Below are 27694 nucleotides of genomic sequence, written 5' to 3'. Positions count from 1 at the left end.
ATGTATATCAATTAACTAGTCAAATAAGCACCCAGTGGTAAGACCCTTCCACTTGAAACCCTGAATCTCACAGCTCCTAATTTATCAGAGGAAAAGAGAGACACAGCTTTCAAGGAGATGCAAAGGCAGCAGCAGACACCCCTCTGGAAGATTCTGCCCAGTTCTGTGCAGCACAGACAATGGCCTGAGCTTAGCTACAGGGCTGGGGCCTCCGTGAGCAAACAGGGGAGGGACAGGGAGCAGTGTGAGCCCGATGGGCCCAGGGCTGTAACTCACAATTGGCTGTAGCTGCGCGCCCGGTAGCATGAACTGCATCTGCTGAGCAAACATGGCTGCGGCCGTCTTCTGCTGGATCAGGTTGTTGCGTCCATTTATTTCAAGTTGTGTTTTTAAATGTGGGGGAGGGTGGAGATATTTGCAGTTCTCTCGGGTACACCGGCCCTAAAAAACATAATGGAACAGCATTTCAGTGAATGTAACACCCAGGGCAGCCAGAGAAATTTAATTAAGGATTGTTTGGGTTACTGGAACAACACAATCATTGAGGCGGAGGCAGCTTGGTAGCTGCTGTGCCTCTTTTGTGATTTTTCTATAGTAGGTGAAGAGAAGAGCAACATGACTTCTCCTGCAGTAATACTAACTGAATACTATCAAGCTAAACCAAAAAGTCAGGCTTCCTGATGTTAAAATGATTGTTGTAAGAAAAAATCCCAAACAATCTAACACAAACACCAATACTTTCAGAAGCCAATGGCAACAGTTCCAGAAACAACAACAAAAATTCCCTGTGGGTTGCTTTTCCCCTCCTTCCCAACACCAGACCACTTAATTGGCCCTGACAACCAGACAGAAGAAACAAAACTGTCTCCACCACTTCCCCAGCTGCACTGGATAAAACTTTAAGACAGCTCTGTAAGGCAGCACCTCTGGTCCACAACATGTGGGTACCCCAAGATGCTGAGAACTGTCAGTCACAGGAGGAAGGACTTAAATTATTTTCCCCCTTCATCCTTTCATTTGTCAAAAGTGATGTGTGTTGCATCACTGACTCCTTCCTCCCTGCAATAAACATAAGCACTGGCCACACCAGTGGCTCCTAAAAAGCAAGAGATCACTGATGAGATCCCTGCAAGTCAACTGAGATCATCACTTAAAAAACATGTATAAGTTGTGCCTTACTTTAATAGTGTTTGCAGGTAGACACAAGAAGATAAATATCACTAAATAAGAAAGCTAGTAACAAATGTTGTCATTAAGATGAAATAGTTCTTGAAAAATATGGTTTTTTCTGTCCCCTTTTCCTTTTGAATTTCTTCCTCGAGAAACAGAAGGCATACAAAAAAAACATTAAATACTTAACATAACTTCATGCAAAACTTGTGACTTTTTTGAGGAACAAATTCTTCTGAGCTATTCAAAGCCTATTAAAATAAGGCCAGACCTGGAGGCCACAGGGCTGTTCCATGACAGATAACTAATAATGGTTCCTGCAGCCACCAAAGGCACAGGACCATTTATTACCCAGCCTATGCCAGGCACAGTCATCAAGGGCTGGACACAGAGTTCTCAGTCTCAGAGTAATTAAATTTGCTATGCAAAAGGGGCACACCAGATAACCCCATGTACCTGCCCCTGTTAGCAGGAACACGTGCAGCAGAGCTGTAACCCCATAACCAGGCCCACAAGGATACAGCAGTTACATACCACTCACCCAAGGAACCTCCTGGGATCAGCCCATGATGCATCTAGGATACTCCCCTGGGGATTATTTAAATCTTTGCAAACATACAGGTGCAATCAGTGGACAGTCCAAGTACCACTGTAAAAAGCCAACACTGTGACCCACTGCAGGGGCTGGTTTTGAATCCCCAGCTAGGCTCCCCAGCATGCCAGGCTGCTGTAGAGCAGCCTGATATTTCCAAACTTTACTCTGCCTCCCTTCCTGGTGGGGATAAAAGCTTCAATGGAGAAAGGGCTGCAGAGCTTGACTGCAGTTTAAAAGGGGCTGTTTGACATGTGTCATGGGAACAGGCTCCTCTCTTATCTGCTCCGAGGAGATCAGAGTTAAACAAAAGGCAAATAATTAAATGTAAGAAGTGATGGGCTAAAGCCAGTGGGACAGGAAAAAAACTATTTCCAAACTTTAGCAGCCTGGCTTGGTGGAATGAAACTCTCTGCCCTGTTCCTAAAAGAGTCCAGCGGCTCCCAACAACCCAACTCAAAACAAAAGAGGCTTTTTAATGCTATTGTTTTGGCTTCTCAGCAATCCAACAGCCCCAGATCCCAAGCAGTGAATTAATTGCTCACAGGCCCTGAGGACACGAATCCTCATCACCAGACACTTTCTCATATCTGTGTGAAGTAAGGATAAAATGGCACCACAGCAGCTGGCTGGTGCTCAGACACCCAGTGCCACTACAAAGGAAACCACTGCAATAATCTGCAAGGAGAACACTGGGCAGGTTTGGGTCATCCTTCTCATGCTTCGTAGGACCAGGCCTCTTTACAACCTCTCCCATCACCTGGGACCCAGCAGGAGTCCAGGGTTCAGCCTCAGAGCATATCTGCAGTGTCCCACCTGCACAGCTCCTGCTGACCAGGAGCAGACCCCACAGAACCACAGGCTGCCCATGGCCAGGCAGCTGCTTGGTCCTAAGCTCCAGCCTCCATGGGCTCACACATCAGCCTCAGAAATTCCTCCTGACTGTAACTTGGCACAAGTGCTTTGGGTTGGGGAAACACTTATTTCTACCAAATTTGGAATAAATCTGTGTAGTTGTTTCTACACTGCAGGAATGGAGAAGATGAAAAAAACTACTATTTTTTGTAAACAATACTTACACAGTTGACTTCAACTTGAGAAGGACTTTGCTATTTCAACTGAAATTGTGAATATCATTGATATCAGCAACCCCAGCTTGGTGTGAAGCTTTGTTCTATTTTTTTTTTCCTCAAAGCAGTTTGCTTTATACCAACAGGGGGTTCTACAAACAGAATATTTTTACTACCAATTAAAAAAAACCACCATACAGCATGAGGCGCTGGTCTTGCAGACAGAGTCTGTAAGCTGAAACCAGTGCCCACACAGTGCTACTGGTTTCAAGGACATGTAAGAAACAGAGCTGTGCAGGTGCTGCTGCAGAGCAAAGGCTGCGAAATGAAAAGCTGTCAGTCAGGCCTTTGAGAGCCCAGAAAGACTAAATTAATCACTGCTACACTCACAGTCAAACCCATGCTTTTGGTCCAACTCCTCCTTGCCAACATTTTGAACTTGAGCACCACCAACCACTGTGTTTCACTGGGGCATACTGGAAGCCACAGTTGAGCTCCTCTCTACAGCACCACAGTAAGTTCTTTATCCCTCAGACAATTAATTTTAGGAAGTGGTGATGTGACAGAGTGGCACAAAGTGCTCCCAATTTAGACATCTTGCTATGTAACAACTTTCAAGATGCTTGCTCTATAGTGATAGGCGCCACTAGTACCCCCTGAACTCCACCAGTGGTACAGTGAGCCCTTCTTCTACCCTTCCATCACAACACCCACAGTTCTTGGTACTTTCCAGAAACGCACACAATCTTCAAGACCATTTTCAGCTCTACAAAAGCTGCCAGAAGAACAGAGGAGCTGCCATTTTTAACTCCTCAGTACCAGCTGCAACACAGCAGGGAAAGCAACAGGGAACTGGTAGCAAATCTGCTGTGTGGATACTGGGCTGGGGATAAATAAGGACAACTCCTTTTTATACCTGAGTGGCCTAAGAATACAACATGAGAAAATACAACAGGAGTTAGGCCCCCCAGTTTTAGATGAGCATATTTATGCTACAAGGCACAGCTTTCCTGCAGGGACTAGCTATGGCTTCCAGCATATTGAAAGCTCAGCACAGGGCACAGGACAGTTCCAGAGCTGTGCACAGAAGACCAACTGAGGCATTCTCCAAGCTGAGTGTTGCACCAAAAAGCACCATTATAGCACCTGGAGTGGAGTGGCCACTGCATATGTTGGTAGGGGCTTGGTGCTCAAAAACTGATATGTGCTGGTAAGCAGCACATTGAGCCTGCTGGCACCAGTGCAGCCATCCTCCTGTAACTGGAAATGTGAAATTTGCTGCTGTCAATTTAATCTGAGTACTGACTCCAGGACAGGCACATTCCCATCCTGTCCCGGGTGGCACACAAGCCTGCAGCCAGGGAATCACTACCCAGTAACAGACTGCTGCTGGCCTTGGCAACATGCTAAATATAGCTGTATTTTCTGGCTCCTCACAAAATGGAAGGAGTCTGAAGGACCATGTTCATCTGCTTCTTTGACAACTACAACCAGGAGGGAAAAGCATATGGACTGCACTTTCCAAAGACTTGAAAAATGAATATTAAAAATAAATCATTAAAGGATTTTATAAGAGTATCTTCACCCCATTTCTTCCCACACACTCCCCCACCCTTACAGTAGGCTGCTGGCATGTGATTGACTCTGTGTTGCCAACTTAAGTCATGCTGTGATGGCGTATACTGTAAATGGCTGGCATCTGACACCAGCTAACGTGACAGCAGCTTGCACTGCAACAAAGCCAGCTGTTTGGAGTGCAGCACTGAAGGCAGCACACTGCAATCCATTAGAAAAACCTGCATTATACCTGGTTGTGTGGAGTTTGCACCTTGTCATCTGCATCCTAGCGGGATGCAAATAAGGGGATTCTGGGTACTGCACCAGGCTGGATGAATCTTCCCTAAGCATGTTGCACAATTTCTCTCCTCCCTGGCTGCTGAAGTGAGTTGAACTGTGCTGCAGAAACAAGGCTCCCAGCACAAACACCACTGCTTGCTCACATGTGCACCAGTAATGCAGTTTGTTACAGTCTCTTTAATCCCAGACACCAGTGAGGGGTTCCAGACACACATTTCTGGTTTTAATGACTGCACACTATGTCCCATCAATCATGAGCAGTTCTCATATGAAAATCTTCAAGCTAATGCGGCTTTTCACACACTGGAGGCTGCAGTAGGTTGGTGCCCTGACTGTGCAGTCTTTTCCACAGATACTGATGACATGTGCAATGACTGACAGCAAAAAGAATGAAAAGAGACCAGGCAGGAAAGGATTTCCATGTTTTGTACAAAACCAGGCACCAAAACACAGCTTGTCTACATAACTTTTCTCTGCATGAAGCAGCAGATTTCCACCTCCCCAAGAGGAACTCAGTGGGGAGGCACGTTCAGAGATGCGCTGGCCCTGCTTACTCAGTGCCTGTCGCTCCAGTGCTGAGGCATGAAACGCTCTCTGCTTTCCATCCCACTCACCACATGCACACTAAGGCTCTCTCCTGGCTATGGATCCTTGCTCCTGCCACAGCCTTGCACGGCTTTCTCATACACAATACAACCTCAACCACCAGGGTGTCTGCCCCAGATTTGCAGGGCAGGCTGCAAATTCATACCATAGAGCATGAATCGTCCTGCAACAGTGGGAGGCAAAAAGTGGGAAGCTCAGGGTTGCATCCCTGTGTCCATGCAGCACAACTATGAATGTGTACTGAGCAGCACATGCTGCTTTAGGCCTACCCCTACTGCCACCTGCTCTGTAAGGAGAGGTCCCAAGAGGCAGTGTTGGTACCTGGTGCCCAAGCTTTAAGTCACCCATCCTATAAGCACTTGCAACTTTGAAGTTACCCTTCCAGGACAGCAAACCACCAGTGCAACACTCAAGTGCTTTGTTCTCACTGCAGTTTGTCCCTAAACAAATGGAATGTTGGCTGGATTGAGTGGCTCATCCTGCCACCTCCAATGCTGCACCGTGCTCCTCTTTCCACACAGGTAGAGAGCTGTGCTGGAGGAAGGGAGATAGCTGTCCATCTCACTGCTGGATCAAACGCCTTCCACTGGCAAACATCAAATAGCATGGAAATAGCATGTTCTCAACTGGAAAACAAAGGAGGCTGGAGCTGACAAGTCAGTCTGATCATTAGCGAGTGTTACGTCTCAGATAGGTGTTCATGCAGCCCAGTTGTCACTTGCTGCAGTTCAAAGCCAGCTCTGAACACACCTTTATCTGCAAGTCTTTTCTACAGGCTAATGAAATTTCAGAAATTATGCTGCCAACTGAGTCAGTGAGAACTGCAACCTCACAACTTCCCCTGAACATTGACCCTGGCCCAATATATCAGGTAACTTCTGTTTTAGCGCAATGCTTTCCTCCTAGCAGTGTTGGAGCAGCTCACTCTCACAGAGAAGTTTTAAAGTGAAATTATGTAGAAAACACTCCTTGAATATGTTTTTATGGAAGGCTGTTTTAGACCCCCCTACAAGCACCCTAAAAAGCATGTCTGGAAGGATAGAGTGAAGTGATACATCTCCCCATTGCTCACACAAATCACCTATTTTCTTTGTTCCCATTACTTGTGTATTTTCCAGACATGGGACTCCAACACATCACAGCTGATTTTCAACTGCAGTTTTGCTCCACTTGCAACAGAAACCTAAAACTTCTGGTTTAGGCCAGAATAGGAATTATTCCCTTCCTCCTTGAGGAAGGGCCCATACTTAAAGGCTATTGTCACATCTACCCCCTTCCTTATTCTCAGCTCCAGACTATGCAAACCATCCTTTTCCAACTCTCCCTGCACAGTCTCCAAGCTTCTCCTTAGGCTACTCCTCCAGTCCCTGCTGCTGTGGGTATCTGCATGGGGCACTGTGCTCCACCTAACCCCTGACCAGTGCTATGCAGGTACACAGATTTTTTCACGTGTCCTGCAGATGACACTACTGCTTTTACATCCCTGCATGGCATTTCCTTTCCTACTAACAATGTAACATTCTTTGATTCACTCTCAACAAGCCTTTTCCAGAACTACTCCAGACCCAGCTATGCTGCTCCCTGTATGAGGCAGCTGATTCACTCCAACCCTGTATTTCATACTGCTTTTTTTCATACTCACTCACCTTTTTATGGATTACGTTTCCAACCTGTCAAGACTATCTGCAACTCCACATCTGGCTCTCTGAAGAGAGTCTGTAGTTCCTCCCAGCTCAAAGCACCCTACCAATTTAACAAGCACACTCTCTCTATTCCATCATTCAAGCCACCAGAACAAAACAAAACTGAACAGTCCTGCCAAGCACATACTTCCAGACTGCCACTGAACTCAGTTTTCCAAGCTGTTGTGGATAGTCACATAAAAATTTATCCTATGCTTTGTTCCCTGTCTTGTTTGGAAGTGGATTTATGCTGCATCAAAGACTCCCAAACCTAACGCAAGCACTTCATTCTACCTCTCTGAAACAACTCACCACAAAGACTTTCCAGTTCTGCTGCTTTTTCTGCTCCTTCTGGGATAGATGTTGGGATTCTGGAGAGTCTCTACTCTGCACCCCTCCTACACCAGCAGCCCTGCTTATACAGTATTGGGTACAAAGAAGCTGGTGGTCTAAAGTTACTTGAAACAGCAATAAAAAATACAGCACAGCTGGCTGCTGACATTTTTCAAATGCAGGTGTAACACCCATTTACAGAGAGCCCAGAAACTGCTGTTATGGTGAGGATCCTGCTGTGAACAGATCATAGCTGGAAAAAAAAAAGCAAAATGTATCTTCTAGTTAGCATTACCACATGGCAATCAGCCTCGAAGGCAAGGGAAGCAACACAGACTTCCTACCATACAGAACTTTCAATTTCAGTGTGTGTGAATAAAACTGCTAGAGTTAAGGTCAATCTGGTAGTTTCCAGCTATGGATGATACAGACCCTGTGAAATGCATGTTCTAGCCAAGAAAGAGTACAGAACATGAATACAGAATTTGCTGGAAATAGAATTCAAACAGACCATAAAAAGCACAAACCACATTTTTACAATATATCTAGGGTGAGTTTTGCCTAACTTTGAAATTCCCACCTCTGAGTATAAAGAGCCACTTCCCTGAGCCTGCGCAGACAGATGAGAAGAAAAATGCTAAAAACACCTCAGGTGTTATTTTGGCCCAACTCAGCTCCCCTGCAGTCACTTGAGAATCGTTTGCAGATTTTATGCTGTTCTGAACAATGCTCTGAGCTGCAGCAGCAGCATGTCAGCTCTGGCCCAGGGCTGCTGAGGTGAACAGGGACATGTCTTTTGTCAGAGTACAGAGGACAAGAGTAAGACCTGCCTTTCCACACAGCTTCAGTGGAAAAACCAGAATAGCTATCACAAGCTCCCAGAGCTACTAATGTTCCCAGCACTCTCAAGGCAACCCCAGCCTGTCAATAAATCAGGAACTGAATTTCATGGCTTCAATGAATGTTAGATCAAGCCCTTTCTGAGCAAGCCTAGACTTGATCTTGACCAAAATGAATGAACCTTGATGTTTTGCATGATTCCAAATGAAAGCAGGTGACATTTGGCAGCTTTGACGAGAGTTTTGGGTCCTTCTGAACTGAGAGCTCAAAGCAAAGCTCAGTGGCACATGCAAGTGCAAGGCAGCTTGGAAACCCTCGGATAACACCAAGCAGACACTCTGTTCATCCCACTGAAGGGAGGCTGGTACACTTTGCACAGTCCCAATCTACCCAGTTTTCCTCTCCCTACAGCTGTGAAGCAGAGCTGTGAGAAGCCAGTTTAGAAAAGCTAAAAAAACCCAAAACATTATATCCCTCTGCAACTTTAAAAGAACAGGTCAGTGAAACACAACCACCTCAGTCCAGGTAGGGTCTAGCTCTGTGTTCAGGGAGTTAGAAAAATGCACAAGGAATAGAAAGCAAACACAACAATCACTGGGTCTGCGACACTGATGCTGCTCTTCAGCCTCTCCCTGTGACTGTTCTGCTGGGACATTTTTGCTTTGCAGGGAAGATGGAAAGAAGGACACACAAGGTACATAAATCCAGCATCATTTTAGCAAAAGGTATTCAAGTCCAGAAATAAAGCTGCCAACAGCCAGCTGAGGAGACTGCTGAATAAATGCTGCTGAAGAGCTGTAATACTTCCATCTCTCTGTCATTCCAGCCTTTGTCTGTGAAAGCCAACCTGTACCACAGACACAAACCAAGCTGCAGGGGCTGTGTTGTGTGCCACTGGCTCAGGGGGATGTGCTGTGCTTGAAGGCTCTCTCCCATCACAGGACGAGAAAACTGTCCCTTGCCACCAAAACATGATGACCAACCCCTGTGGCACATGGCCAAGCTGACAGGGCTTTGGTCATCTACTTATTGCAGAGTTGGACAGGTCACCACCAAAAGGCATATAAGGGACAGCAGCACTTTGCCCAAGCAGGGGACACACTTCCCACCACGTGGCACAAACAGTTTAGCAGCTGAACAATTTCACCAGTACATTAAAAATGTACACTGAGCACATTGCAGTGCTTCCCTCACAGCAGGGTAAGAGAGTGATCAGGTGCAAATGCTGGGAACAAAAAGATGCACAACGTGGCCAAGCCTGACTGCACATGCCAGTCCTTTCAAATAGTCTGTATAAAAGTGCAAAGCACTTGGACAGGGGTGTTTGCAAGATCAGATGTGCTCTGCTGGAACTCAAACATGCTTATCTAGGACTCACTTAAAATCTGCAGCCTCAAAATGCTTGTCAAGCTTGTTTTTGTTACATAGCTCAAACCAGAGCAGGAGACAAAAACAAAGCAGAAAGCAGCATTTCCATGTCCTCATCTCCCTTTTTAGTAGCACCTTAACTGGTGACAGCCACTCACAGCCATTGCCAATCACTTCAAACCACTGACCCTGGCAAGCAAATCCAACTCCAGAAAGAAACGATGGCTTGTTACCACACAGCTCAAGTACTATCACCCTGACATTTAAAAATATATTTTAATTAGGAACAGGGGGGACATGCAACTACTGCATTCCAGTAGATTCTAAGCAGCCACAGGCACTAGCCTAAATTCCCAAATCCTTATTCACCTGGCAATTAGGGAAGCTGAGAGCTGCTGTGAGTGAAGTTTGCACATTGCTGAATACAGCAATGTTCCACTGAGTTTCCCCAGGACAGCACAAAGAGGTCATGGCTGTCCTCCTGCTCTCACGCAGGATTTTCATTCCAAGCTGTTTGTTATACTTGAAGGTTCTTAAAAACTCAGAGTAGTTATTTTGTTGGGGAAAAGCCCTGTAGCTCCTTCATTATATTTTTACATCTTGACAACTCTTTCCAGCTCTGTTCCCCTGCCAAGCTCTCTTCTTTGAGGCCAATGGCACGCTCTGCTATGCTTAGTGAAAAAAGTGTATTGATTTTAATGTTTTTGGTTTGTGGAACATTTAGCTTGCTCCAAGCAATGGACAGTGTTTACCAAGCCCAAGAAATATATATTAAAACAGTATGGCACTGTCAAAGTATGTTTTTTAAGCTGTAGAGCCATAGAACAGAAAAACATGTTTATCTAAGAGATTACTTCTTCCAATAACAGCAATCTCATGCCACAAAAGACAGGAATAAAGACTTCATCAAGCTCTTTTCTTTTGTATCCACCAATACATTTTGATTATGCTATGTTTGTGAACCATATCAGTCTGTTACCACCACATATTTGAAATTAGGCTTAAACAGAGTAGAATTATCATCATTTAGAGTTTAGAACTGAGCATTTTTAATGTCTTCCAAGTATTATTCCACTACTCTCCTAGGTTCAGGAATGTTAAAAGCACAATAAAATAAGCTTCTTCAATACAGTATCAAGGCTCTCTCCAAGACAAGTAAGACTTTACAGAACAGCCTGGCCACAGACCTGCTGAAGGAAATGATCAATAACAATTACAAAAGAAGGCATTTAGTGTCCAGTAAAGAGGGCATGCTTAGGAGTATGTTTAGCCCTGGGATCACTGCAGGTACAGAGCAGGATGTGGAGGAGGCGACATCCACCAAAGTTAGTATTCCTGTGGGTTTCAATGTGGGACTATTTATAAGTAAAAAAAAAAATCAATTCTACCTGGAAGATAGAAACACTGGAAAGTCATTGATTTTTCTTCTATAATAAATTACAAAAAAAGCCCACACCAGCTCTCTGGAACAATACTGCACAAGTACTGTATTAAAAAAACACCACAAAACCCCAAAGAAAAACAAACAAAATTAAACTTCACATATGTCTTCTACCTTCCATTCTCAATTATGTCCCTCCTGATTGCTATTACACCAGGCCAGGATTAGAAAACAACAAGTGCAGTTTCCCTTGTCCCTTAAACCATCTTTTCATTGCAAATCCCATAATCCAATTCTATAACTTTCACTAGCTGAATCTGTCAAGGTCATATGGAAAGTTGATGCTTCTGACCTTCCTCTACCTACAGTGTCTGTTGAATATTACAGCTGCAGCAGGCAAACCACACGTAGACAGAACCAAGCAAAGTACATCAAAGCCCAGGAGAATAAATGTTAAAGTCCTGTGTTCATGAATACAAATATCAGACATGTGAGCACCTCCAGCAGCCTCACAGCTCAAGTTTACCCAAGGGAAAAGGCACATAGGGATGAGCAGAGATTGATAACTAAGTGTCTGACCCAAACCCTCCCTCCTGTCCTGCAAAGGGCAAAGTCATGCTCAGAAAACCTCATTCTCACTGTGTTTCAGAAAACAAAATTAAATTGCAAATAAAAATATATGGAGGTGGCTAGGTTTGGTTGGGTTTTTCTAAGAAGTTGGCAGAATACAACCATTCCCTGAGCAGGGAAGGATGTGGCTGGGCTCTGCCACTCTGGCTTTCCACACTTCAGGTGGAAACACCAAGATATGTCACAACATGACATGACAGTCCTTCTGTGCAATAGCTTAAGCCAAAAAAGGAGGTGATGGCAGGGCAACAGCAGATGCACCAGTACAGGAGGGTGATGGCCTCAGTTGCCACGACAGAATTTGCTCCCTGACATCTGTCAGAGCCAGGGGTCTGGTGTTCCAAGGCACAGGACACCCTTCTGCTCTTGGCTAGGATTTGCTCCACAGAGAGAGAGTAAAGCCAGCTTGCCCTGCTCCTCACCCTGATGGCCCACTGATGTCCCCAGCTGCTTTCTCAGGCTACAATTCAGTTCACCAAGGACCAAGCTTTGTCCTCGTGCTCCTGTTTCAGCTACACATGCCAGGCATATTTGTGCACAGCAGCATGTTTCCCCTCTGCTCTGGCTTTGCAGAGAAGCTACCAAGCTACAGAAAAGAGCTGACTGTGTGCCACCAACTCCACACATCTACAAGCAAGGACCCCAAAGCTTTCTGGTCCATGCCAGGCCTCAGATTTTGTGCCCACAGTATAATGAACTTGCTGTTGGTCAAAGGATTAAAGGTGCAGATACAAAAAGTACCTTTAAGAGAGCTCCTGCAGCCTGCTAGGCACAGCAGGCAAGGACCACACATCTGACATGGGCCTTGGCTTCCAAAGAGGACACTCAAGCCAAGTGACATTGAATCACAACCCTTCACCTAGGAGGCAGCAAGGCTTGAAGAGAAAGGAAGAAAGAGAAAAAAGGAAAAAAACAAGCAAAAATAAAAAGAAAGCCTGCCTTGCCCTAGGCAAATATTCCACCTCAGTCAGCTTTTGCAGACTGATCTATTTAGTGAGTTGTTTATTACAGCCAGTAACATATGCACATTTAAGTCAAAGAGGGGATTTTTCTCTTAAAAAACACCTTCAGAAGTGCTCTTTAAAAAGCACCTGGCACTAGAAAGCAGATATGTGACCAGTATTTGCTACCATCTCTAGTGAAAGGGAGGTTAAGCATTGTAAATGTTTGTTAGGAGCTCAGCCCATGGAGAAGCATAGCAAACTGTGGTGGCAACAGGACAGAACTTTTTCCACAGAGGCAAATATGATGGGCTCACAATGCCAAATACACTGACATCTCTGTGGGCAAAAGGAGAGTTTGGCAATGACAATTCTGGGATAAAACTGCAATTAGTGAGACATATTTAGGTGCAGTTCCCATGCACTAGTCGCAAGTGCCACACCAGCAGCCAGCTTTAATGACCACGATGCCCACTTCCGTGCCAACATCTGAAAACCTGCTAATATACAATGGATTTACTGTAACAACCTTGGCCAGAGCAAAACTTCTACCTGTTCTAATTGCAACACTGCTCACAGATCCCCGTTCCCACAGTCTGTTATGCAGTCTCGTGAGATCTGTGCAGATTCACACTCCCAACCTCAGTCAGTCAAAGCAGATCCATGTTACAAACTAACAAAGCCTACCCAGGAACAGTAAGACAACACAGATGCTGCAAACCAGACTGCTCAAGGAGGCTTCCTGCTCACCCTGCATTCCAAGCTGACTTAGATAGCCAAAATTCAGGGTCTGTAGGTCTCTACACTGACATACAGTCCAAAACCCCAAAATCTAGCAAGAGTGGTCTGCTTTCTCCATGTGATGCCAGGATAATGTATTTTGCAGAAACCATGATTTAAGCTGCTGAGAGGTTAATTCCATATAGCCACTGGGATCTGTTCCCTTCTGTGTAACAGGAGCTGCAGGACAGGACACTGAAAAGGTTGTATGCCTAGTTAGATGGATGTATCCATTTACTCCTGCGGGATGCAACTTCTGACCTAAATACTCCTCTGCGCAGCACTGGTGTAAGCGCCAGAACAGCTAAGAAAGGAATGTGTCCTGCGTGTGCATACATGTGTGTCTGTCCATCCATCTGTCCCAGCTGACCAACACGAATGGAACTGATCAGGGCTTTCCTTTCATTTGCTTGGTGCTTTGGAGTTCATGTTTTTAATAACTGCCAGATTCACTTAGGTTTGAGAGCACAAGAGAAGAGCTGGGAGAGGCAGACGCAACTAAAGCATATCCATGTGGATGTGCTTGTTTATTCAGACTTGAGGCACAAAAGCAAACTGATCAAATTACCATGGGGTTTTTCTGTCCTTCCTGTATTGTTGCCCTGCTTTCCAAACTCCTGCAGCTCTTCTCCTTGTCCCATTCACCAAATGCAGTACAGACTGCCTGAGATGCTCAACCTTTTGTAGATGAGGAGGCATGCAAGGCTTACCTTTTGAAGGCTGTTTTCTATTAGAAAGCAATCTTAAACAACATGACTTCCTTAGGCAGCAGACACCTGATCTCATGTATTTTACTTTTGCTACTGACAAGAGATATCTTCAGATGCAGCACAATCCCTTCCTAAAAGGGCAGCAAGAAAAAGCCCTTTCACTGCCCTCACCGGGCACAGTTAGGATGAGTCAGCTGCAATGCAAATGTTCATTTGTTTTTAGGTGGGATGGGCCCATATAGATGGGGGTGGGAGGGATTGGAGGGATTTTTTCTGCAAGGAAGAGTGACCTTTTTTGAGGACATCTGCAGTCTCTGCCACGTGAGAGGAGTAGCTGCAAAGAAGCTCCAGGGTCATTAGCAAGTCTGGAATGCAGCAGGACCAGTGCCTACATAAGGAACACTCCAACACTGCTGAAAAAATGCTCAAACTGGTTTAAACCAAGATAGATGGACTTCTGATAGGGCCCTGGCATAAATCCCTGTACAAACTTCTCTTCAAGTGCCTCTGACATAGGCCAAGAAGGACAAAGTAAGGAAAGTGCTAACACTTTTCCCCTGATTGGGCTAAGCACTGAAAGGATGCTTAAAATCATTCTCCAAGAATTAGCACAATCAAAACAGGAAAACAAAACCAGTTTTGAGTAGTGTTGTTGCCCTACCTAATGTGAGCTCTATTCCAAGTAAAGATTTCTAAAGATTTTATATTACTGTGGACTCTTCAAAAACCCATGCAGAGAAACACAAAACAACAATGAAAATCCTCTTAATTCAATCTGTGCTTTATCGCACAAGGCCGCAGCAGGGGATTTCTGGCTGTGGGAATACAAATACTCATCAATGCTACAGCTCAGGGTCCTGCTCCAATTACTACCCAAACACAAAATGAGACAGTCCCAGCCTGAAGAGTTTTCAGTCTAAATACACCAGACTTGGTTGAAAAACCCCAGGCAGCCAGGGGAAACCTCAGCAACACCCAGACTGTATTTCAGCTGCTCTGTCCTGGGCTGCTGCAGCCATGATGCCTTTGATGCCTCCCAAGCTCCTTCCTGCCGGCAGCCTGCCTGTGTCCCACCCCTGCATCACTTGCTAAAAGCGATCCTGCCCATTTGTCTCCCAGTCTCCAAGGGATTTACCCCTCCCCTCTCCCAAGGATGGTGCAGAGCAGTTTGAGTGGGCTGTGCTGGGAAATCCGAGCCCTGCCATGACATGCCAGCCAGCAGATGCTGACAGATCTGGCATGATGGGTGGCCAGGGTCCCTGCTACATCCCCAAGCTCCCCAGTCCTATGGGGAAGTGGCTTGGGGAGCTGCACTGCTCCTCCCCAGAGTCACCCCCCACCTCCTTCCCTTGAGGTCGTCCTTCGCAGCTCAGAGGTTTCAGACATCCGTCTTGCTTTGCTCAGTCCTGATGGCTTTCCAGCTTCGAGCACCAGAGTCACTCAGCCTGCCTGCCTTGCTCCAGCTCCCACCCTGCAGCACATCACTGAGGTTTTACAGGCAACAGGATTGACACAGCAGGGAGTCAAAGTCTGCAGGGAGGTAACCATGATTACATCTTCATCTGCAAGAGCACCAGATGCACTGAGAAATAAAAATGACTGCTGAAGCAACAGGAGAGGAGAGCAAGAGACAGTCCCTGCAGACACTACAACAGGGACAAAGAGGACAGGGGAGCTGCATGAGGGCTTAGGGACAAATAGGCCCAGAGGGGAGGAGGAAACAGAGCAGAAAGAAGCAGGGCATTAGAATAAGGCTGCAAGTCTTGCACCATTGGAGCAATATTTGGGAGGGTTTCTGCATCAGCAGGAGCATCTTTTAACATCTTCATACTACAATGTTTGGGAAGGAGCAACATTCCCTCCAAAGACAACTTGAAAGTCCACTGGTTTATAAAACAAAATTTTCTCACACAGAGGAAAGAGCTTTCCTTCGTACAGCTGACCTAAAACACCATTATCTCTGCCATGCCTGGATGATCTTCCAAGCCCTCCTTAAAGGTTCATCTATATGTCTGGCTTTCAACTCCCTACGACCCTGAGCACTAAAGTGCTACAGCATGGGCTGAAATGTCCAACCCCATGAGGCTCTAGTTTTCAAATCCTGGCAAACTCATCCTGAGTTTGCTATCTGCAGCATCACGTGGAAGGGACTCTGGGAGCAGAGCCCAAGCACTGCACGCAGCACAACACTGCACAAACCAACCATTTGGGATCAAGAGCACATAATGGCTGCAAGCCTTACCCATGCTCTGATCCTTTAGGAATGGACAGCAAGAGGAAGAAACATAGACCACTAGGGTCATCCAATACTACTGGGATTACACACTGAGGTTTTGTATTCAAACTCTCCTCAGCTGAAGCAGGGCTCTTTAAGGACCTAATCTCCGTGTGACTGTTCCCAGCAGCAGCTGTGCCCCTGTGGATAACAGGGACTTATAGAAGCAGCGTCATGATGGCCACATTCTCAGGCACACAGGCTGCAGCTCCACTGTACTGGTGCTGCCCTGGCTGCCTTTGAATACCCAGATATTCCACACTTTTCCAAATGCCCCTCTGTTTAAGAGGTGTCTCCTCTCACTATGAACCCAGAACTGATCACAGCACCCAGAGTTCATAAGGCAAAGAAGTGATGAGACAGAGTTAAAGCACCATGTTTCAGGCTGTTGGCTTAAATCCCCATCAGAACCTGGTGTGGGTACTGCTGGGCAGACGTGGGCATCACTCATGCAACTCAACTGGGTTCCAACACTCTTATGTGTAGTGGTTGTTTTAGGTCTTTTTCTGACACCAATGTAGGAGAACAGCTGAAAGTTAGTGTTGTGTTAATGCAGAGTATAGTCAGAGGCAAGATAAAACTCAGAGACCACTCACCAGTAACCCGGGCAATGCATTGTGATACCATAGCCATTCTGGATTACCAGCTAAACATTCCCAGAACTAAGCAGAATTTGCCTCACTTTTTAATGGTGCTCTGTGCACCTACCTCAGCAAGGTGTGGGGGCCAGCAGCACCCCTGCAGCTGTTATGTTGGACTGGGTGGTGGGTCTTTCTCTCCACTGTGCAGCCATACTAATACACGAAGTAGCTTGTTTTAAACATTCACATTCCACTGCTGCAAGAGGAAAACTTCTTCCTAGAGCACAGGCTGCCACCCTCCAAACAAGGTCAGACACTGACCTCCTCCCCCACCGCCAATGACCTTATTAGCACTGATCATGGTTCTAATAATATCCCGCATTGTAAGCGGGCCATCTGCTGTAATATTTCACTACAAACTTGGGGAATTGCTTGATTTGAGTAGGCTCGAGTCCCAGCAAGCCAATTGTGCCCTCTCAGGAATATGCTTCTTCCTCACAGCTTTAAGCTAAATGTTGCATGCAGAAAGGCACCTCCAGGTCTCAGCTTTTCAGCTTGGAACTGAAGCATGAAGAGAACAGCCCTGAGCCATTCCCACGTGCTGGCTTCAGACAGAGGAGGTAAAAACACAGAGTTAGTGCTTAATAATCCCTGACTCCAGCATCCGGCTCCTCTGACAGTGGAGACATCAATTAACCATGTCACTGCAATCCTAAACCAAGGCCAAACACTAACCAGACATTCAGAGAGCCAGATGTAAAACCCAAGGCTCCCAAGAGATCAGCATTACTTTTGTACCATGTACTTTCTACTGTGTGGACAGCAGAAAGATTTTACTATCCTAACACATTACCTATGGTTAAGCTGAATATTTTCATTGCCATTACAGAACAAGGGCTTTCCTAACAGGCTGATAAGCTTACAGAATTAAGCGTGTTTGATAGCTATTCCTTTGGAAGGAGCCAGGGTTTGAAAAGCTTACTCAGTTATAGGACACCTGTCTAAAACACCCAGAATCTTGCTATTACAGCAGCTCAGCTTACACTCAGCCTTCAAAGACATTTTTTTCTGCACTGCTCCTGTGAGGTCAAAAAGTGCAATTAGGCACGGAGACCAACATTACAACACTTCGAAGCAGTTTGCATCATCACAAGGCTCTGAAAGGTGGTTTTCCAAATCCTTGGTCTTTCCTCTAATCAAAAGACTGTCATCAGACATGGCACGAGGACTATAAGGGGTGAGGAAGAGGGTCAGTGCCTGGGTCCCTGCTGTTTTATGAACAGCAATAAAACAGTATTAATAAGCCAGAAGTAAAACTGTGCCTGTATGGGGCAACATTCACACAAGGTCTTCAAAGCATTTCTTTTAATACCAGCAAAACAATATTTATAGGGGCAGAATTTCAAAGAGCTCAGCTCCTCACTTGGAAATCTAACCACTTATTGAAATGCTCTGTGGGAGATGTCAGGCAATGGGCTCTCCAAAAAGCCTGGCACATCTTGTTTATATTTGTTTTAAAGCTTCTAAACAGCTCAATTACATAAAAGCATGTTACTGCACCCTCCTTCAGAAGGGTGAACCAAGTGGCAGAAAGCTATTGTCAGCTAAGAGATTACATCAAACTGATGCTATGCCACTGAAGAAATCTGCCAACTCCACATATCATTCAGTCACTCCCCCTGAAGGCATCTTTCACCACCTTTTCCCCCAGTGCATTTTGCTGTCCTAATGCAATCAGGAACATGAGAAGTCCCTAGGTAGCTTCACCAACACTGCAGCATCACAGCCAAGCATCCTCTTTGCCCAGACTCTGTCCAGGCACAGAGGCTTGTAGGTTGGGTGCTTCTATTTCAATTCCAATGTTAGCTACTGCTACACATCAGGGCTGGAAGATGTACTGCTTGAACTTCTTCCCTAGAAGAATTTGGCAGTGCCACATTTTGCAACATGGCACCATTTGAGGTGCCAGAGCTCACTGTACACGCACACACACCCCTCCTTTTGTGCTCCCTTGGCCAACTTCTGACTCACAGCAGGCAGAGCCAGCCACTTATTATCTGGGCCCAGCACCTCATCTTCCTCCTCCCTGTGCAGAGAAAGACCCTGGGGCTCACAGAGCATCCCCCTGCAGTTGTGCTGGGTCACAGGCATGGAGCTTGTGCTCGCAGATCCCAGAAGGCTTGTCAAGACTTCAAACTCAAGTTGTACATCCAAAGGAACTCTCAAAAGCCAAAGGTGGCATAGCAAACAAACACAGGCAGCTCTTCCCCTTTGGAGACTGGGTGAGAAGACCACTTCCCATGCTCAGAACTTGATGCAACAGCTCACTCCAGTACAAGGAGCTCTCTGCTGCCCACAGGAAATCTACAGCACTTAAAATCAGGCTTAAGTATTTTGCAGAACTGGAACCTTGGTCTGGAGGGCTTTGCCCTTCAAATGGGAAAGCAAGCCTCAGGAGCAGGAGGGGAATGCCGGGGCCAGTGGAACATTGCAATATGCCCATAAAAGGTTTCAAAATGTATCTGCTTAAGCATACACAGAAGCTCAGAAGGGTTTAAAGTCAACATCTCAAAAGAATTTCTCTCCTGCTTTTTTAGGCAAGTGTAAGCAGCAGTCAGCACTTTACCATCATCTTCCCCACCAGAAACCCAAGGTTACTCTTGGCTAATATTAATAATGTAAATGCTGCTGGCTTTACCCTTTGAGGATGGTGGTTTGCTCACGCCACAGGGAGAAGAATGAGGCAACATGAGCTGCAGGCAGGAGCAGAGGCCCTGCATTGCCAGGGCTGGCTGGTGAGGAAAGGAGAGGCGAGGTTGGCAGCAAAACCCCACTGCTGAATTTGCTTGGCCCATCTCCCTGAAGAGACTGGCCTCCAAAATGTGGTCTCTGCTTTCCAACATGTACAAGGGGAACAGCACACCAGTCTGAGGCCCAAGGAAAAGCTGTAATCAGCTGCAAGGAGACGGACAAGGACGGTGTTCCTGTCCTTGCCCCTTGCATTGGGAGAGGTTACCAACTTACCAGCCTATGCCTACACCTCTGCCAGCCTCTTGAACCTGTCCCAGAGATACCACACATGAGACTGGCACTCACACACATGCAACAGCAAAGGCATCTGCTCCTGTATGGGAGCAATGTGGGGTTAGGAGGTCTGGGGCACAGATGGTGCTCTCAATCTACTGCACAGCAAATACCCAATCACCAAATATCCACCCTCTGCAGGAATACGAATAATAAGCTGAGAAGAGAGCATCCCTTCAGGGTAGCACCAGAACCAGACTATGCACCAGGAAATCAATAGATATCTCACTTTTTTTGCCATGTTACCAGACAGCACCAAGTTTCACAGAGCACGTGTTCTCATAAATGTAGAGGCCAAGGTAGTGTTCTCTGCTGAGGCTGCTCAGCTACAGATAAAGACAAGGCCAACCTCTTCACTCTCCCCAACACACCTCAAAGATCACCTTTAGAGCACAGTCAAGAATTCCTGTCAAGGACTCTGCCTTAAACCTTTGCAAATGGCTGGCAATTAATAAGATCTTCCTGTCTATTGCTGTCCTTGCAGCACAGTCACCAGGTAACACCAGCCTGTTCCAGTTACAGAAGTTCATTCCCCAGCAGCTCTGCAGAGAGCAGGACCAAGGGAATTCCAGCTGCTGGACTTTGTATTCAGTGCCTAAGGCACTCTGTCCTCCTGCTAACCCTGACACAGTGGCAGCAAACTGCAAGAGAAGCAAGGGGACAGCTCAAAGCAGCAATCTTCTAAACCATGACTGCAAAACCCACCAGTGCTCATCTGCCACAGTTCAGCTGTCAAAAAGTCACAGATAAATGAAATGAGACTACTGGGCTACCAGAGAAACCATTGGATAACATTAAACAAATCAAACATGATGTGCACAGACCTCTGTCCCACAAAAAGATCAGCTAGGCAGGTTAAAGAATGAAGGTGTATTCTTTCCCTGGAAAGCTGAACATGCCTAGGGAGGTCCCACATCATCTTCAAGTAACCAACCTTAACCCCAAAGAGAGAATCTGCAGTCAGACAAAGGGACAGGCCTGGGAGATGCTCAGCCACAAGCAGTGCCAGGTGAGCTTCTCCATCAGTGTTCTCCATCCCACAGATGTGCCAAAAACTTCTCTCTCCATTCCACAGATGTGCCAAAGACACTACAGAGAGTATAGACAGTAAATATGCCAATTTATAAATTAAGATGTGAAAACATGGAACTTGTAACCTATAGCTGAGAAGGAATCAGGCCGAAATTATTTTTCCCCCACAAGCTCTCCTATTCTCCTTGAAATACAAATTTAATTCAGAGAGAAATACAAAGAGAAATATAGAAATAAAGAGAAAAATAGAGAGAAAAAAAGTATTAACAGATTTTAAAAATAAAATTGAGTCTAAATACATTTTTCCCCATTTTAAGTTGTTTGATTTGGTAGTTTTAAAAAGCACTTATGACATGCCATAAAACACACTAGCACCCAGAGTGGACAGAAAGCTGCTGCAAATCTACTCTTGCCACACAGGTAAGTGGCTTAATGACCAAGGGAAAGTTGGTGGTTGTCACACAGGCGATGTGGGCTCAACACTCTTCTTGGGGAATATTTACATCTCCATTACACTGAGCTGAGACAGGGAGTCAGAATGTCTCAAAAAATATCACTATGGCTTTGTTTGCTTTCTTCTTCCTCTCTAAAAGTGTAACCATATGCTAAGTTTAGTGGGTGTTTTTAGTTGTTTCTTAATTTGGAGTTTATTTAAATTCTAAAAAAATAGATTTGATTGCCAACCAGTAAGTCAGAAATAATTCTAGTCAAGTCAGCATAAACCAGGTACAAATTAGCATGAAAACTGTGAAAAACAGCCTCAGGTACATCAGTTTCAAGATCATATAGTACATCTATTGCCCAAGCAGTGTGAACTTTTTAGACTGCCGTGGGATTTTGAATATTATTACCGGAGAATAACACTTCTTTTAGAAAACAGACAATTTAGACAAAACTACTTTTAACTTCTTTTTATGCCTGTTCACAGAAAACTTTTCACCTTCTTTTTGTAGAGTATTGCTTTGAAACATGCAATAGTTTAACAATGTTTTTCACACTGTTAAACCTCCCAATTGTCAAAATTCGTATTACTCAAATTTTTCACCCCACTATTTTCCATCTCAAAATGCTCTTTGAAGCTTCAATTCACATTAATGTTCGTAAAGAAAATTTAAAAACCCCTAAACAGCAAAATGCCCCAGCCCACATCTCACAAAGCTGCGTTTGTAAATGTTTTTAAACCTCAAGTCCTCAGTGCAGATACCCAAACTGTGAGCAGTATAAATCAAAGCCTCTGTGAACACCTGATATGCATTACCTACACATTTTTATATAATATGTCACCATCTCCTAATGCCCCATCTCTCAGCTCTCTGCTCCATTAGTGACCAAAGATTATGCTTTTTTTCCCTTCCTGACAACATCAGAAACTGAAAACACAATCAATGACTTGCTGGCCAGGAACTAAGCGTCAGACAAGCTCATATCCTGCCCTCCTGATCCAGCCTGAATAGGAAAGTTAATGACTTGATGAGCAGCTCACCAAAGTGCCAAAACAAACCTTTGTAGGAATTGCCATGAGCCAGCAAACCATGTCCCAGTCCTTACAAAAAGCACTGGCTCTGCATGGGACAGTGCACACTGAGCCTGGGAGAGAAGCAATGAACGAACCCAGAGGCCACCCCAATTTACAAGGATGACATGACATTCCTCCCCTTTGCTCAGAACATCTCTGAGGTACCACAGGACTTGGCTAGGAGGTACCAGAGAGCACTGGCCACTGACCAGCAGCCCTCGTGGTCACTTCTGGAAGCAGGGTGGCCCAGCATAGCCAGCTCTCGGGCCTCTGGACTGCCCTGCAATCAAGCAGTGCAGACTCCTGTCATTCACACAAATTAATTCAGAGAGCACTGCTTCCAGAATAACAAGGAGGGATGCACGAGTAGAGTGAGAGTTCTCTTGGCATCTGATTCAAATAGCAGCTTCTTGCAAGAAACTATTTTTAAGTTTTGTATCAATCTGCTTGAGAAAGGTTCCTTCTGCTGCCTACAAATGTGCAAACTCCTCCTTCGAAGAAACACAGCTCAGGACAGCAAGATCCAGCCTTGCACTTTCAACCTAATAAAGAACAGATATTTCACGACCAAAGCATTGCACAACACACAACGTTCCTGCAGAATATGTTCTGGTGAGGGCCCCCATTACCTTCAATGAGTCCTGTGTGTTCTTCACAAGATTACAGGTAGCACACAGTTCATTACCTGTGAAACAGCCCACACAGAGGCAGTCTGGCTGCTTCTGGAAGTATCACTGCTTTTTCCACTGCAACAGGCATGGAACTGCTATAGGAGATTAAGGAAAAAGGGGGAAAAGGGCAATCCAGTAAGGTATGGATGCTGCACATGACCTGACCAGTGAGGTGAAACCATTGTTTGCTGGGTTATCAGAAGTTCCTGTATGAAGGCATTGTTCAAGCTTAAGAGGTCTGTGAGAGAAAAAAAAAAAAAAACCAAGCAACAGCAGCACACAATGGATGCAGATAAGCAAGGTCTGAACAAAGCCCTGGGCGGCTTCAAGACAACGGGAAAACGTATTAGCCACAAGCATCCTATATCCTGCCTCCAATAAAGCAACACAGATGTTCTGCTAATGCAGGGCAGACAAGAGAGCACTAAGCAGCTATTGAGCCCTCCACAGGAGAGAGGGTCGCTGTTCCACAGCTGTTGGGCACAAAGACATCCACAGGATGGGCAAGAAAAGCCTCTTAAAGGGTCGGAGAATGTAACACCTCTCTGGTGACTGGTAAGGGTGGTCACCCTTATAGCCATGAGCCCCTAAAGACCACTGCAAAAAGTGCTTTGGAAGCCCACCTCTGGCCCAGGAACAGAATGACCATTTTTTGAGGGTTTAGTCCCCAGGGGAGTTATTTCCACTGGGAAATGCATGGCTTTAAGACATGCACACACTCAGGCTGCACACTGGGGACCACAGTCCTCCATGGCACAGGGAAACTGGGCTCTGTCCACTGAGAGCTGCTGGATTCATGGGGCTGAAGGAAGTGCTCCAAGACCCACTGTCCTGTCTGCAAAGAAGGGTGCATCACCTTTGGCCAAAGTGCTCTGCACAGTCAGACTTCTCCTCAAGTACTTCCCAAAGACAGAGCTGTCAGCCCTCCATGAGGCTTTCCTAAGTCCAAAAAACCTGTTCTCTGGAAAATTCAGGTCACTTAACCAGCACATACTAGGCATCTGCTACTGTGTCATGAGGAAACTGCAACCAGAACGTTATTTAACAGCCAGTTACACAGGAAACACTCTGAGCTGTAGAAGATCACACCCTACTCCTTCCCCTGAGTTTTTTTTTTTTTTGTTTTCTTAACATCGTGTTCCCCATCCCATCCCCATTACTGAAGTGGGAGAAGTGTTTGCTCATACCAGTGGGTGGGATTTGAACCCCAGCTGCCCATGGACTTGGTCCTGCACATCGTCCCAGCCCCAGCTGTGCAGAGAGGGGCTGGCACAGCTGGGTGTGCTGCAGGAACTGCACTGCCAACAGCACAGCAGGAAAGTGTCACACACGGGGTGACAGCACAGCTCAGAGCCCAGCCAAGCTGGATGGCTGCACTGGGACACCGCCCAAGATGCTGCAAACATCAGCAAGGGGCACAAAACTATCCTCCACAGCATGACAGCCCTCCTTTCCATTCACAAAGATACACTGTAAAATATTAACATGTTAATCTCTTCATTAAAAATATCTGCACTGCCATTAGCTACAAATCAAAAGTTTCAATGGCAAAAAGACTAAGATTATTTCCCCCTTCAATAAAAAAATGCTTTTCTTTCACTGTCAGCAAACCAGCAATGTAAATGAACATTTGAAAGTCACTGTAAAACTAAGAGTAATTTCATATAATCAGATTAAAAAGAGAAAACCAAATGCAAACAGAAAACTTGAGCTTCTTGGAAAAAGAGAACAGCAATGAAAACATGAAGAAGCCACTAACAGGAACAAAATGGGTAAACCAATGTTAGTCCAGATCCAGTCCTGGTCTGAACCTCTGCATATATAACTCTACCAGTTCTGTTACTCATTAGACTCATAAAAATAAACACAAATCTTTTCAAGCAACAGTTGAAGTTTAAGAGAAAACTTTTAAGATTATAAAATTTTCCAGACTCTTTCTAGAAATTTTAACAGGTTGATTACTTTGGTCAAAACATTAAACACAATGTCAAGAATTCTCATCTGCTATCAGTTATCCATATGGTCTCAGAGCAAAAAATGCTTTTGAGGAGTCATACATTTGGGGAAACAAAAAAAAAAGGATCTTCCTTTCCAAAGAACCATGGTGAAGTGAGGCCAGAAAGAAATGCCCACATCCCCCTCCTGTGAGCCCCTCCACTCCTCACCCTGACTCACAGTCCAGGTCTTTGGTATTTTTGAAAGTCATCCCTGGAACTCCAGCAGGGACAAGCAACCAAGAGAAATTTACTGCCTCCAAATTCAACTCTGCAAGGACTAGCACCAGTCTCATGGCTCAGGCCTAGCAGAGACATTGAGTTCGTGTGTCCCAAGCAGAAAGCACTTCCCCAATGACCATTTCTGGAAATGTTCTCCAAATAGTTTGGCTGGTCTGCATCGACAGGACAACCTTAAAGTGCATTTGCAACTCTGTCTCCAGGAAATACATGTAAAGTTGATTCATTATCTTAAAATGCTGCTTTCATCTTTGCTCACTAAAAACACATTTCAGATCCCTGCACCAAATGCACTGCTGATGTGATCTGGACACTCAAAACTGATTTCAGTTTTCTATACTCTTATTTCATTTGCTACCCACAACCAGTGTTCTCTGTTTCAGGGACAGTTATATCAGACCTGAGCTACCACTGAAAAATGCCCGGGATAAAATCCTCTCTCCCTGCAATGCCTGGCACTCCAGGCAATGGCACCCAAAGTCAGACTCAGCCTAGATTTCAGGAGCAGCATCCTCCCTGCAGACACAGAGCAATAAACAGCTGTTCTGCACATCCCACACCCCTGCCTGAGCCACTCGGAAGGGAAAGAAAAACAAGGCAGCTTAGGCAACGCACGCGTTTCAGTCCTCACCTTTAGGGAGTCAAAGCAGGCAATAACTCGACCATTTTCCACATGGCAACTCCGTGACGGATGGGCGAACTTGCACTCTGCATCAGACCGAGAACAAGTCCCTCTCTGAAACTCTCGACACACTTCTAACGTCAGCCATTTTGTATCACGAACCAGGGAAACGTTTACAGCCATATTAAAAAACAAAAATTAAAATGCAAGCAATCGCACCCCTTCCTCAGGGTAATGTTTACTGCTGATCTTCTTTTTCTTCTTTTTTTTTTTAAAAAAAGGGTAAAAAAGTGAATTCAAGTTAAATGTGAAGAAATAACTAACTTGTTGCTTTGGTAGAACTCCTATTCATCAGCACTTAGGTTTTCATTTAAGTCAAATCGTGTTTCTTTAAACAAGAATTAAACATAAAGCCAATCATAAAATAGAAATCTTATCAGAACAACTGAAAATCAAATTAGAGGCCAGCTCCTAAAAGTGCAATTGTAGAAGTTAAAATACAAGTGTTATATTTTGTGCCACTGCCAAAGTTACTTGCAAATAACTGGCAGACTTTCAAAAGAATTCTGTGCTCTCCAGTTAATGGTTTCAATTATTCTTGCAAAAAGCATATGCTGCTGGCAGCACTTCAGTTTGTGGAATGGTCTCGGTCCTTGGGGAGAAAACTTCGGGTTTGTTTTTTTTTTTTTTTTTCCTTCTATTTCTTGCTTCTAAAAATTATGGTTCACGAGCATCAAAACAGGCAAAAGGATGTTAGATTTTTTTTTCCTCTTTCTTTTCTTTTAAATATTTGCTACATAGTCGGGGGAAGGAAAAAAAAAATAAAATGGCTGAGCAAACTGCGTGTATATGGTGAGCAAAAAAAAAAAAAAAAAAAAAAAAGGGCAAGGCTGGAGGAGCCGCCGTCAGGGCACGGACTGCAAGCAACGCCGAATTAAACAGAGAGGGGGGCGAGGGGCAGAGAGAGGCAGCCCTAGACAGAAATCCAAGCAGCGGTGGCTTCAGGAAAGGCACTTTTCAGCAACCTGCAGGAAAAAGAGAAATAGAATCAGCCAGGAGCCTGCGGCCCCGCTCGGGCGGCGCCGGCGGCCATTGCGGGCACGGGGGCACTGCCCGCGCCGCGCTGCGCATGGGAGGCGGCGCCGGCCAATGGCGCTTGCCGTTACAGCAGCCCCCGCGGGCAGCCGACCAATGGCAGCGCCCGTTCCATAGCGCCGCGGTGGGGGCCGCCGCGCGCCGCAGCCCCGGGACAGCCCCGGCTCGGGCTGCGCCCCACGGGCCCGCCCGGACCACGGGGAATCCTCTGCTCCTCGGCACTTTGGGTTTTTTTAATTCACTAACCCACCCCCTGTTCTGGAGGAAACGTTCAGGCAGCAGGAGCAGCCGGTGGCTTTCTTACATCCCAGGCTCCTGCTCAGCCCTGCACCGCTCCGCACTCCCAAGGTGTTCCATCAAACCCATCCCCAGCGCAGGGCTGCTCCTGCGGTGGCACATGGAGACAAACGACTGCTTCGCAGCCGCTCCTCTATGGATTCAGAGCCTACAAAACTAGGAGCAAACCCGACAGGGAAGCCTAAGCCACACACACACACGGAAAAAATTAACTCATTGCTCACAGCTGTAGTTTTCCACCAGACCAAAGGCAACTCGAATTACTCTGACTCCAGCAACTCGTGTTATACAACAAACAACTTTCAATGCATTCCAGTTGAAGGCTTC

At 45.6% G+C, this 27694-nt stretch overlaps 2 protein-coding genes across 8 annotated transcripts in view; both read right to left on the bottom strand.

Moving 5' to 3' along the window:
- Positions 1 to 27694, bottom strand: part of PLS3 (plastin 3) — a 763062-nt gene that overhangs the window by 220147 nt on the left and 515221 nt on the right. The gene's annotated exons all lie outside the window — the stretch shown is intronic.
- Positions 1 to 27694, bottom strand: part of MBNL3 (muscleblind like splicing regulator 3) — an 86767-nt gene that overhangs the window by 27467 nt on the left and 31606 nt on the right. For 5 of the 7 annotated variants that reach the window (XR_002467117.3, XR_004148308.2, XM_021548437.3 and 2 more), the window contains exons 2-3: positions 25985 to 27000; positions 277 to 441 (exon numbers count right to left, since the gene is read on the bottom strand). Coding sequence is in view for 5 of the 7 variants with exons in the window: in XM_021548437.3 (XP_021404112.1) it covers positions 277 to 441; positions 25985 to 26158 (339 nt within the window). In the remaining 2 variants the exon portion in view is untranslated. The remainder of the gene's footprint in view (positions 1 to 276; positions 442 to 25984; positions 27001 to 27694) is intronic. The other 2 variants (XM_077786507.1, XM_021548439.3) reach the window with 1 other exon arrangement.

The sequence above is a fragment of the Lonchura striata genome, chromosome 14, assembly GCF_046129695.1.
Source record: "Lonchura striata isolate bLonStr1 chromosome 14, bLonStr1.mat, whole genome shotgun sequence".
NCBI lineage: Eukaryota > Metazoa > Chordata > Aves > Passeriformes > Estrildidae > Lonchura > Lonchura striata.
This window is presented reverse-complemented; position numbering and strand designations above follow the sequence as displayed.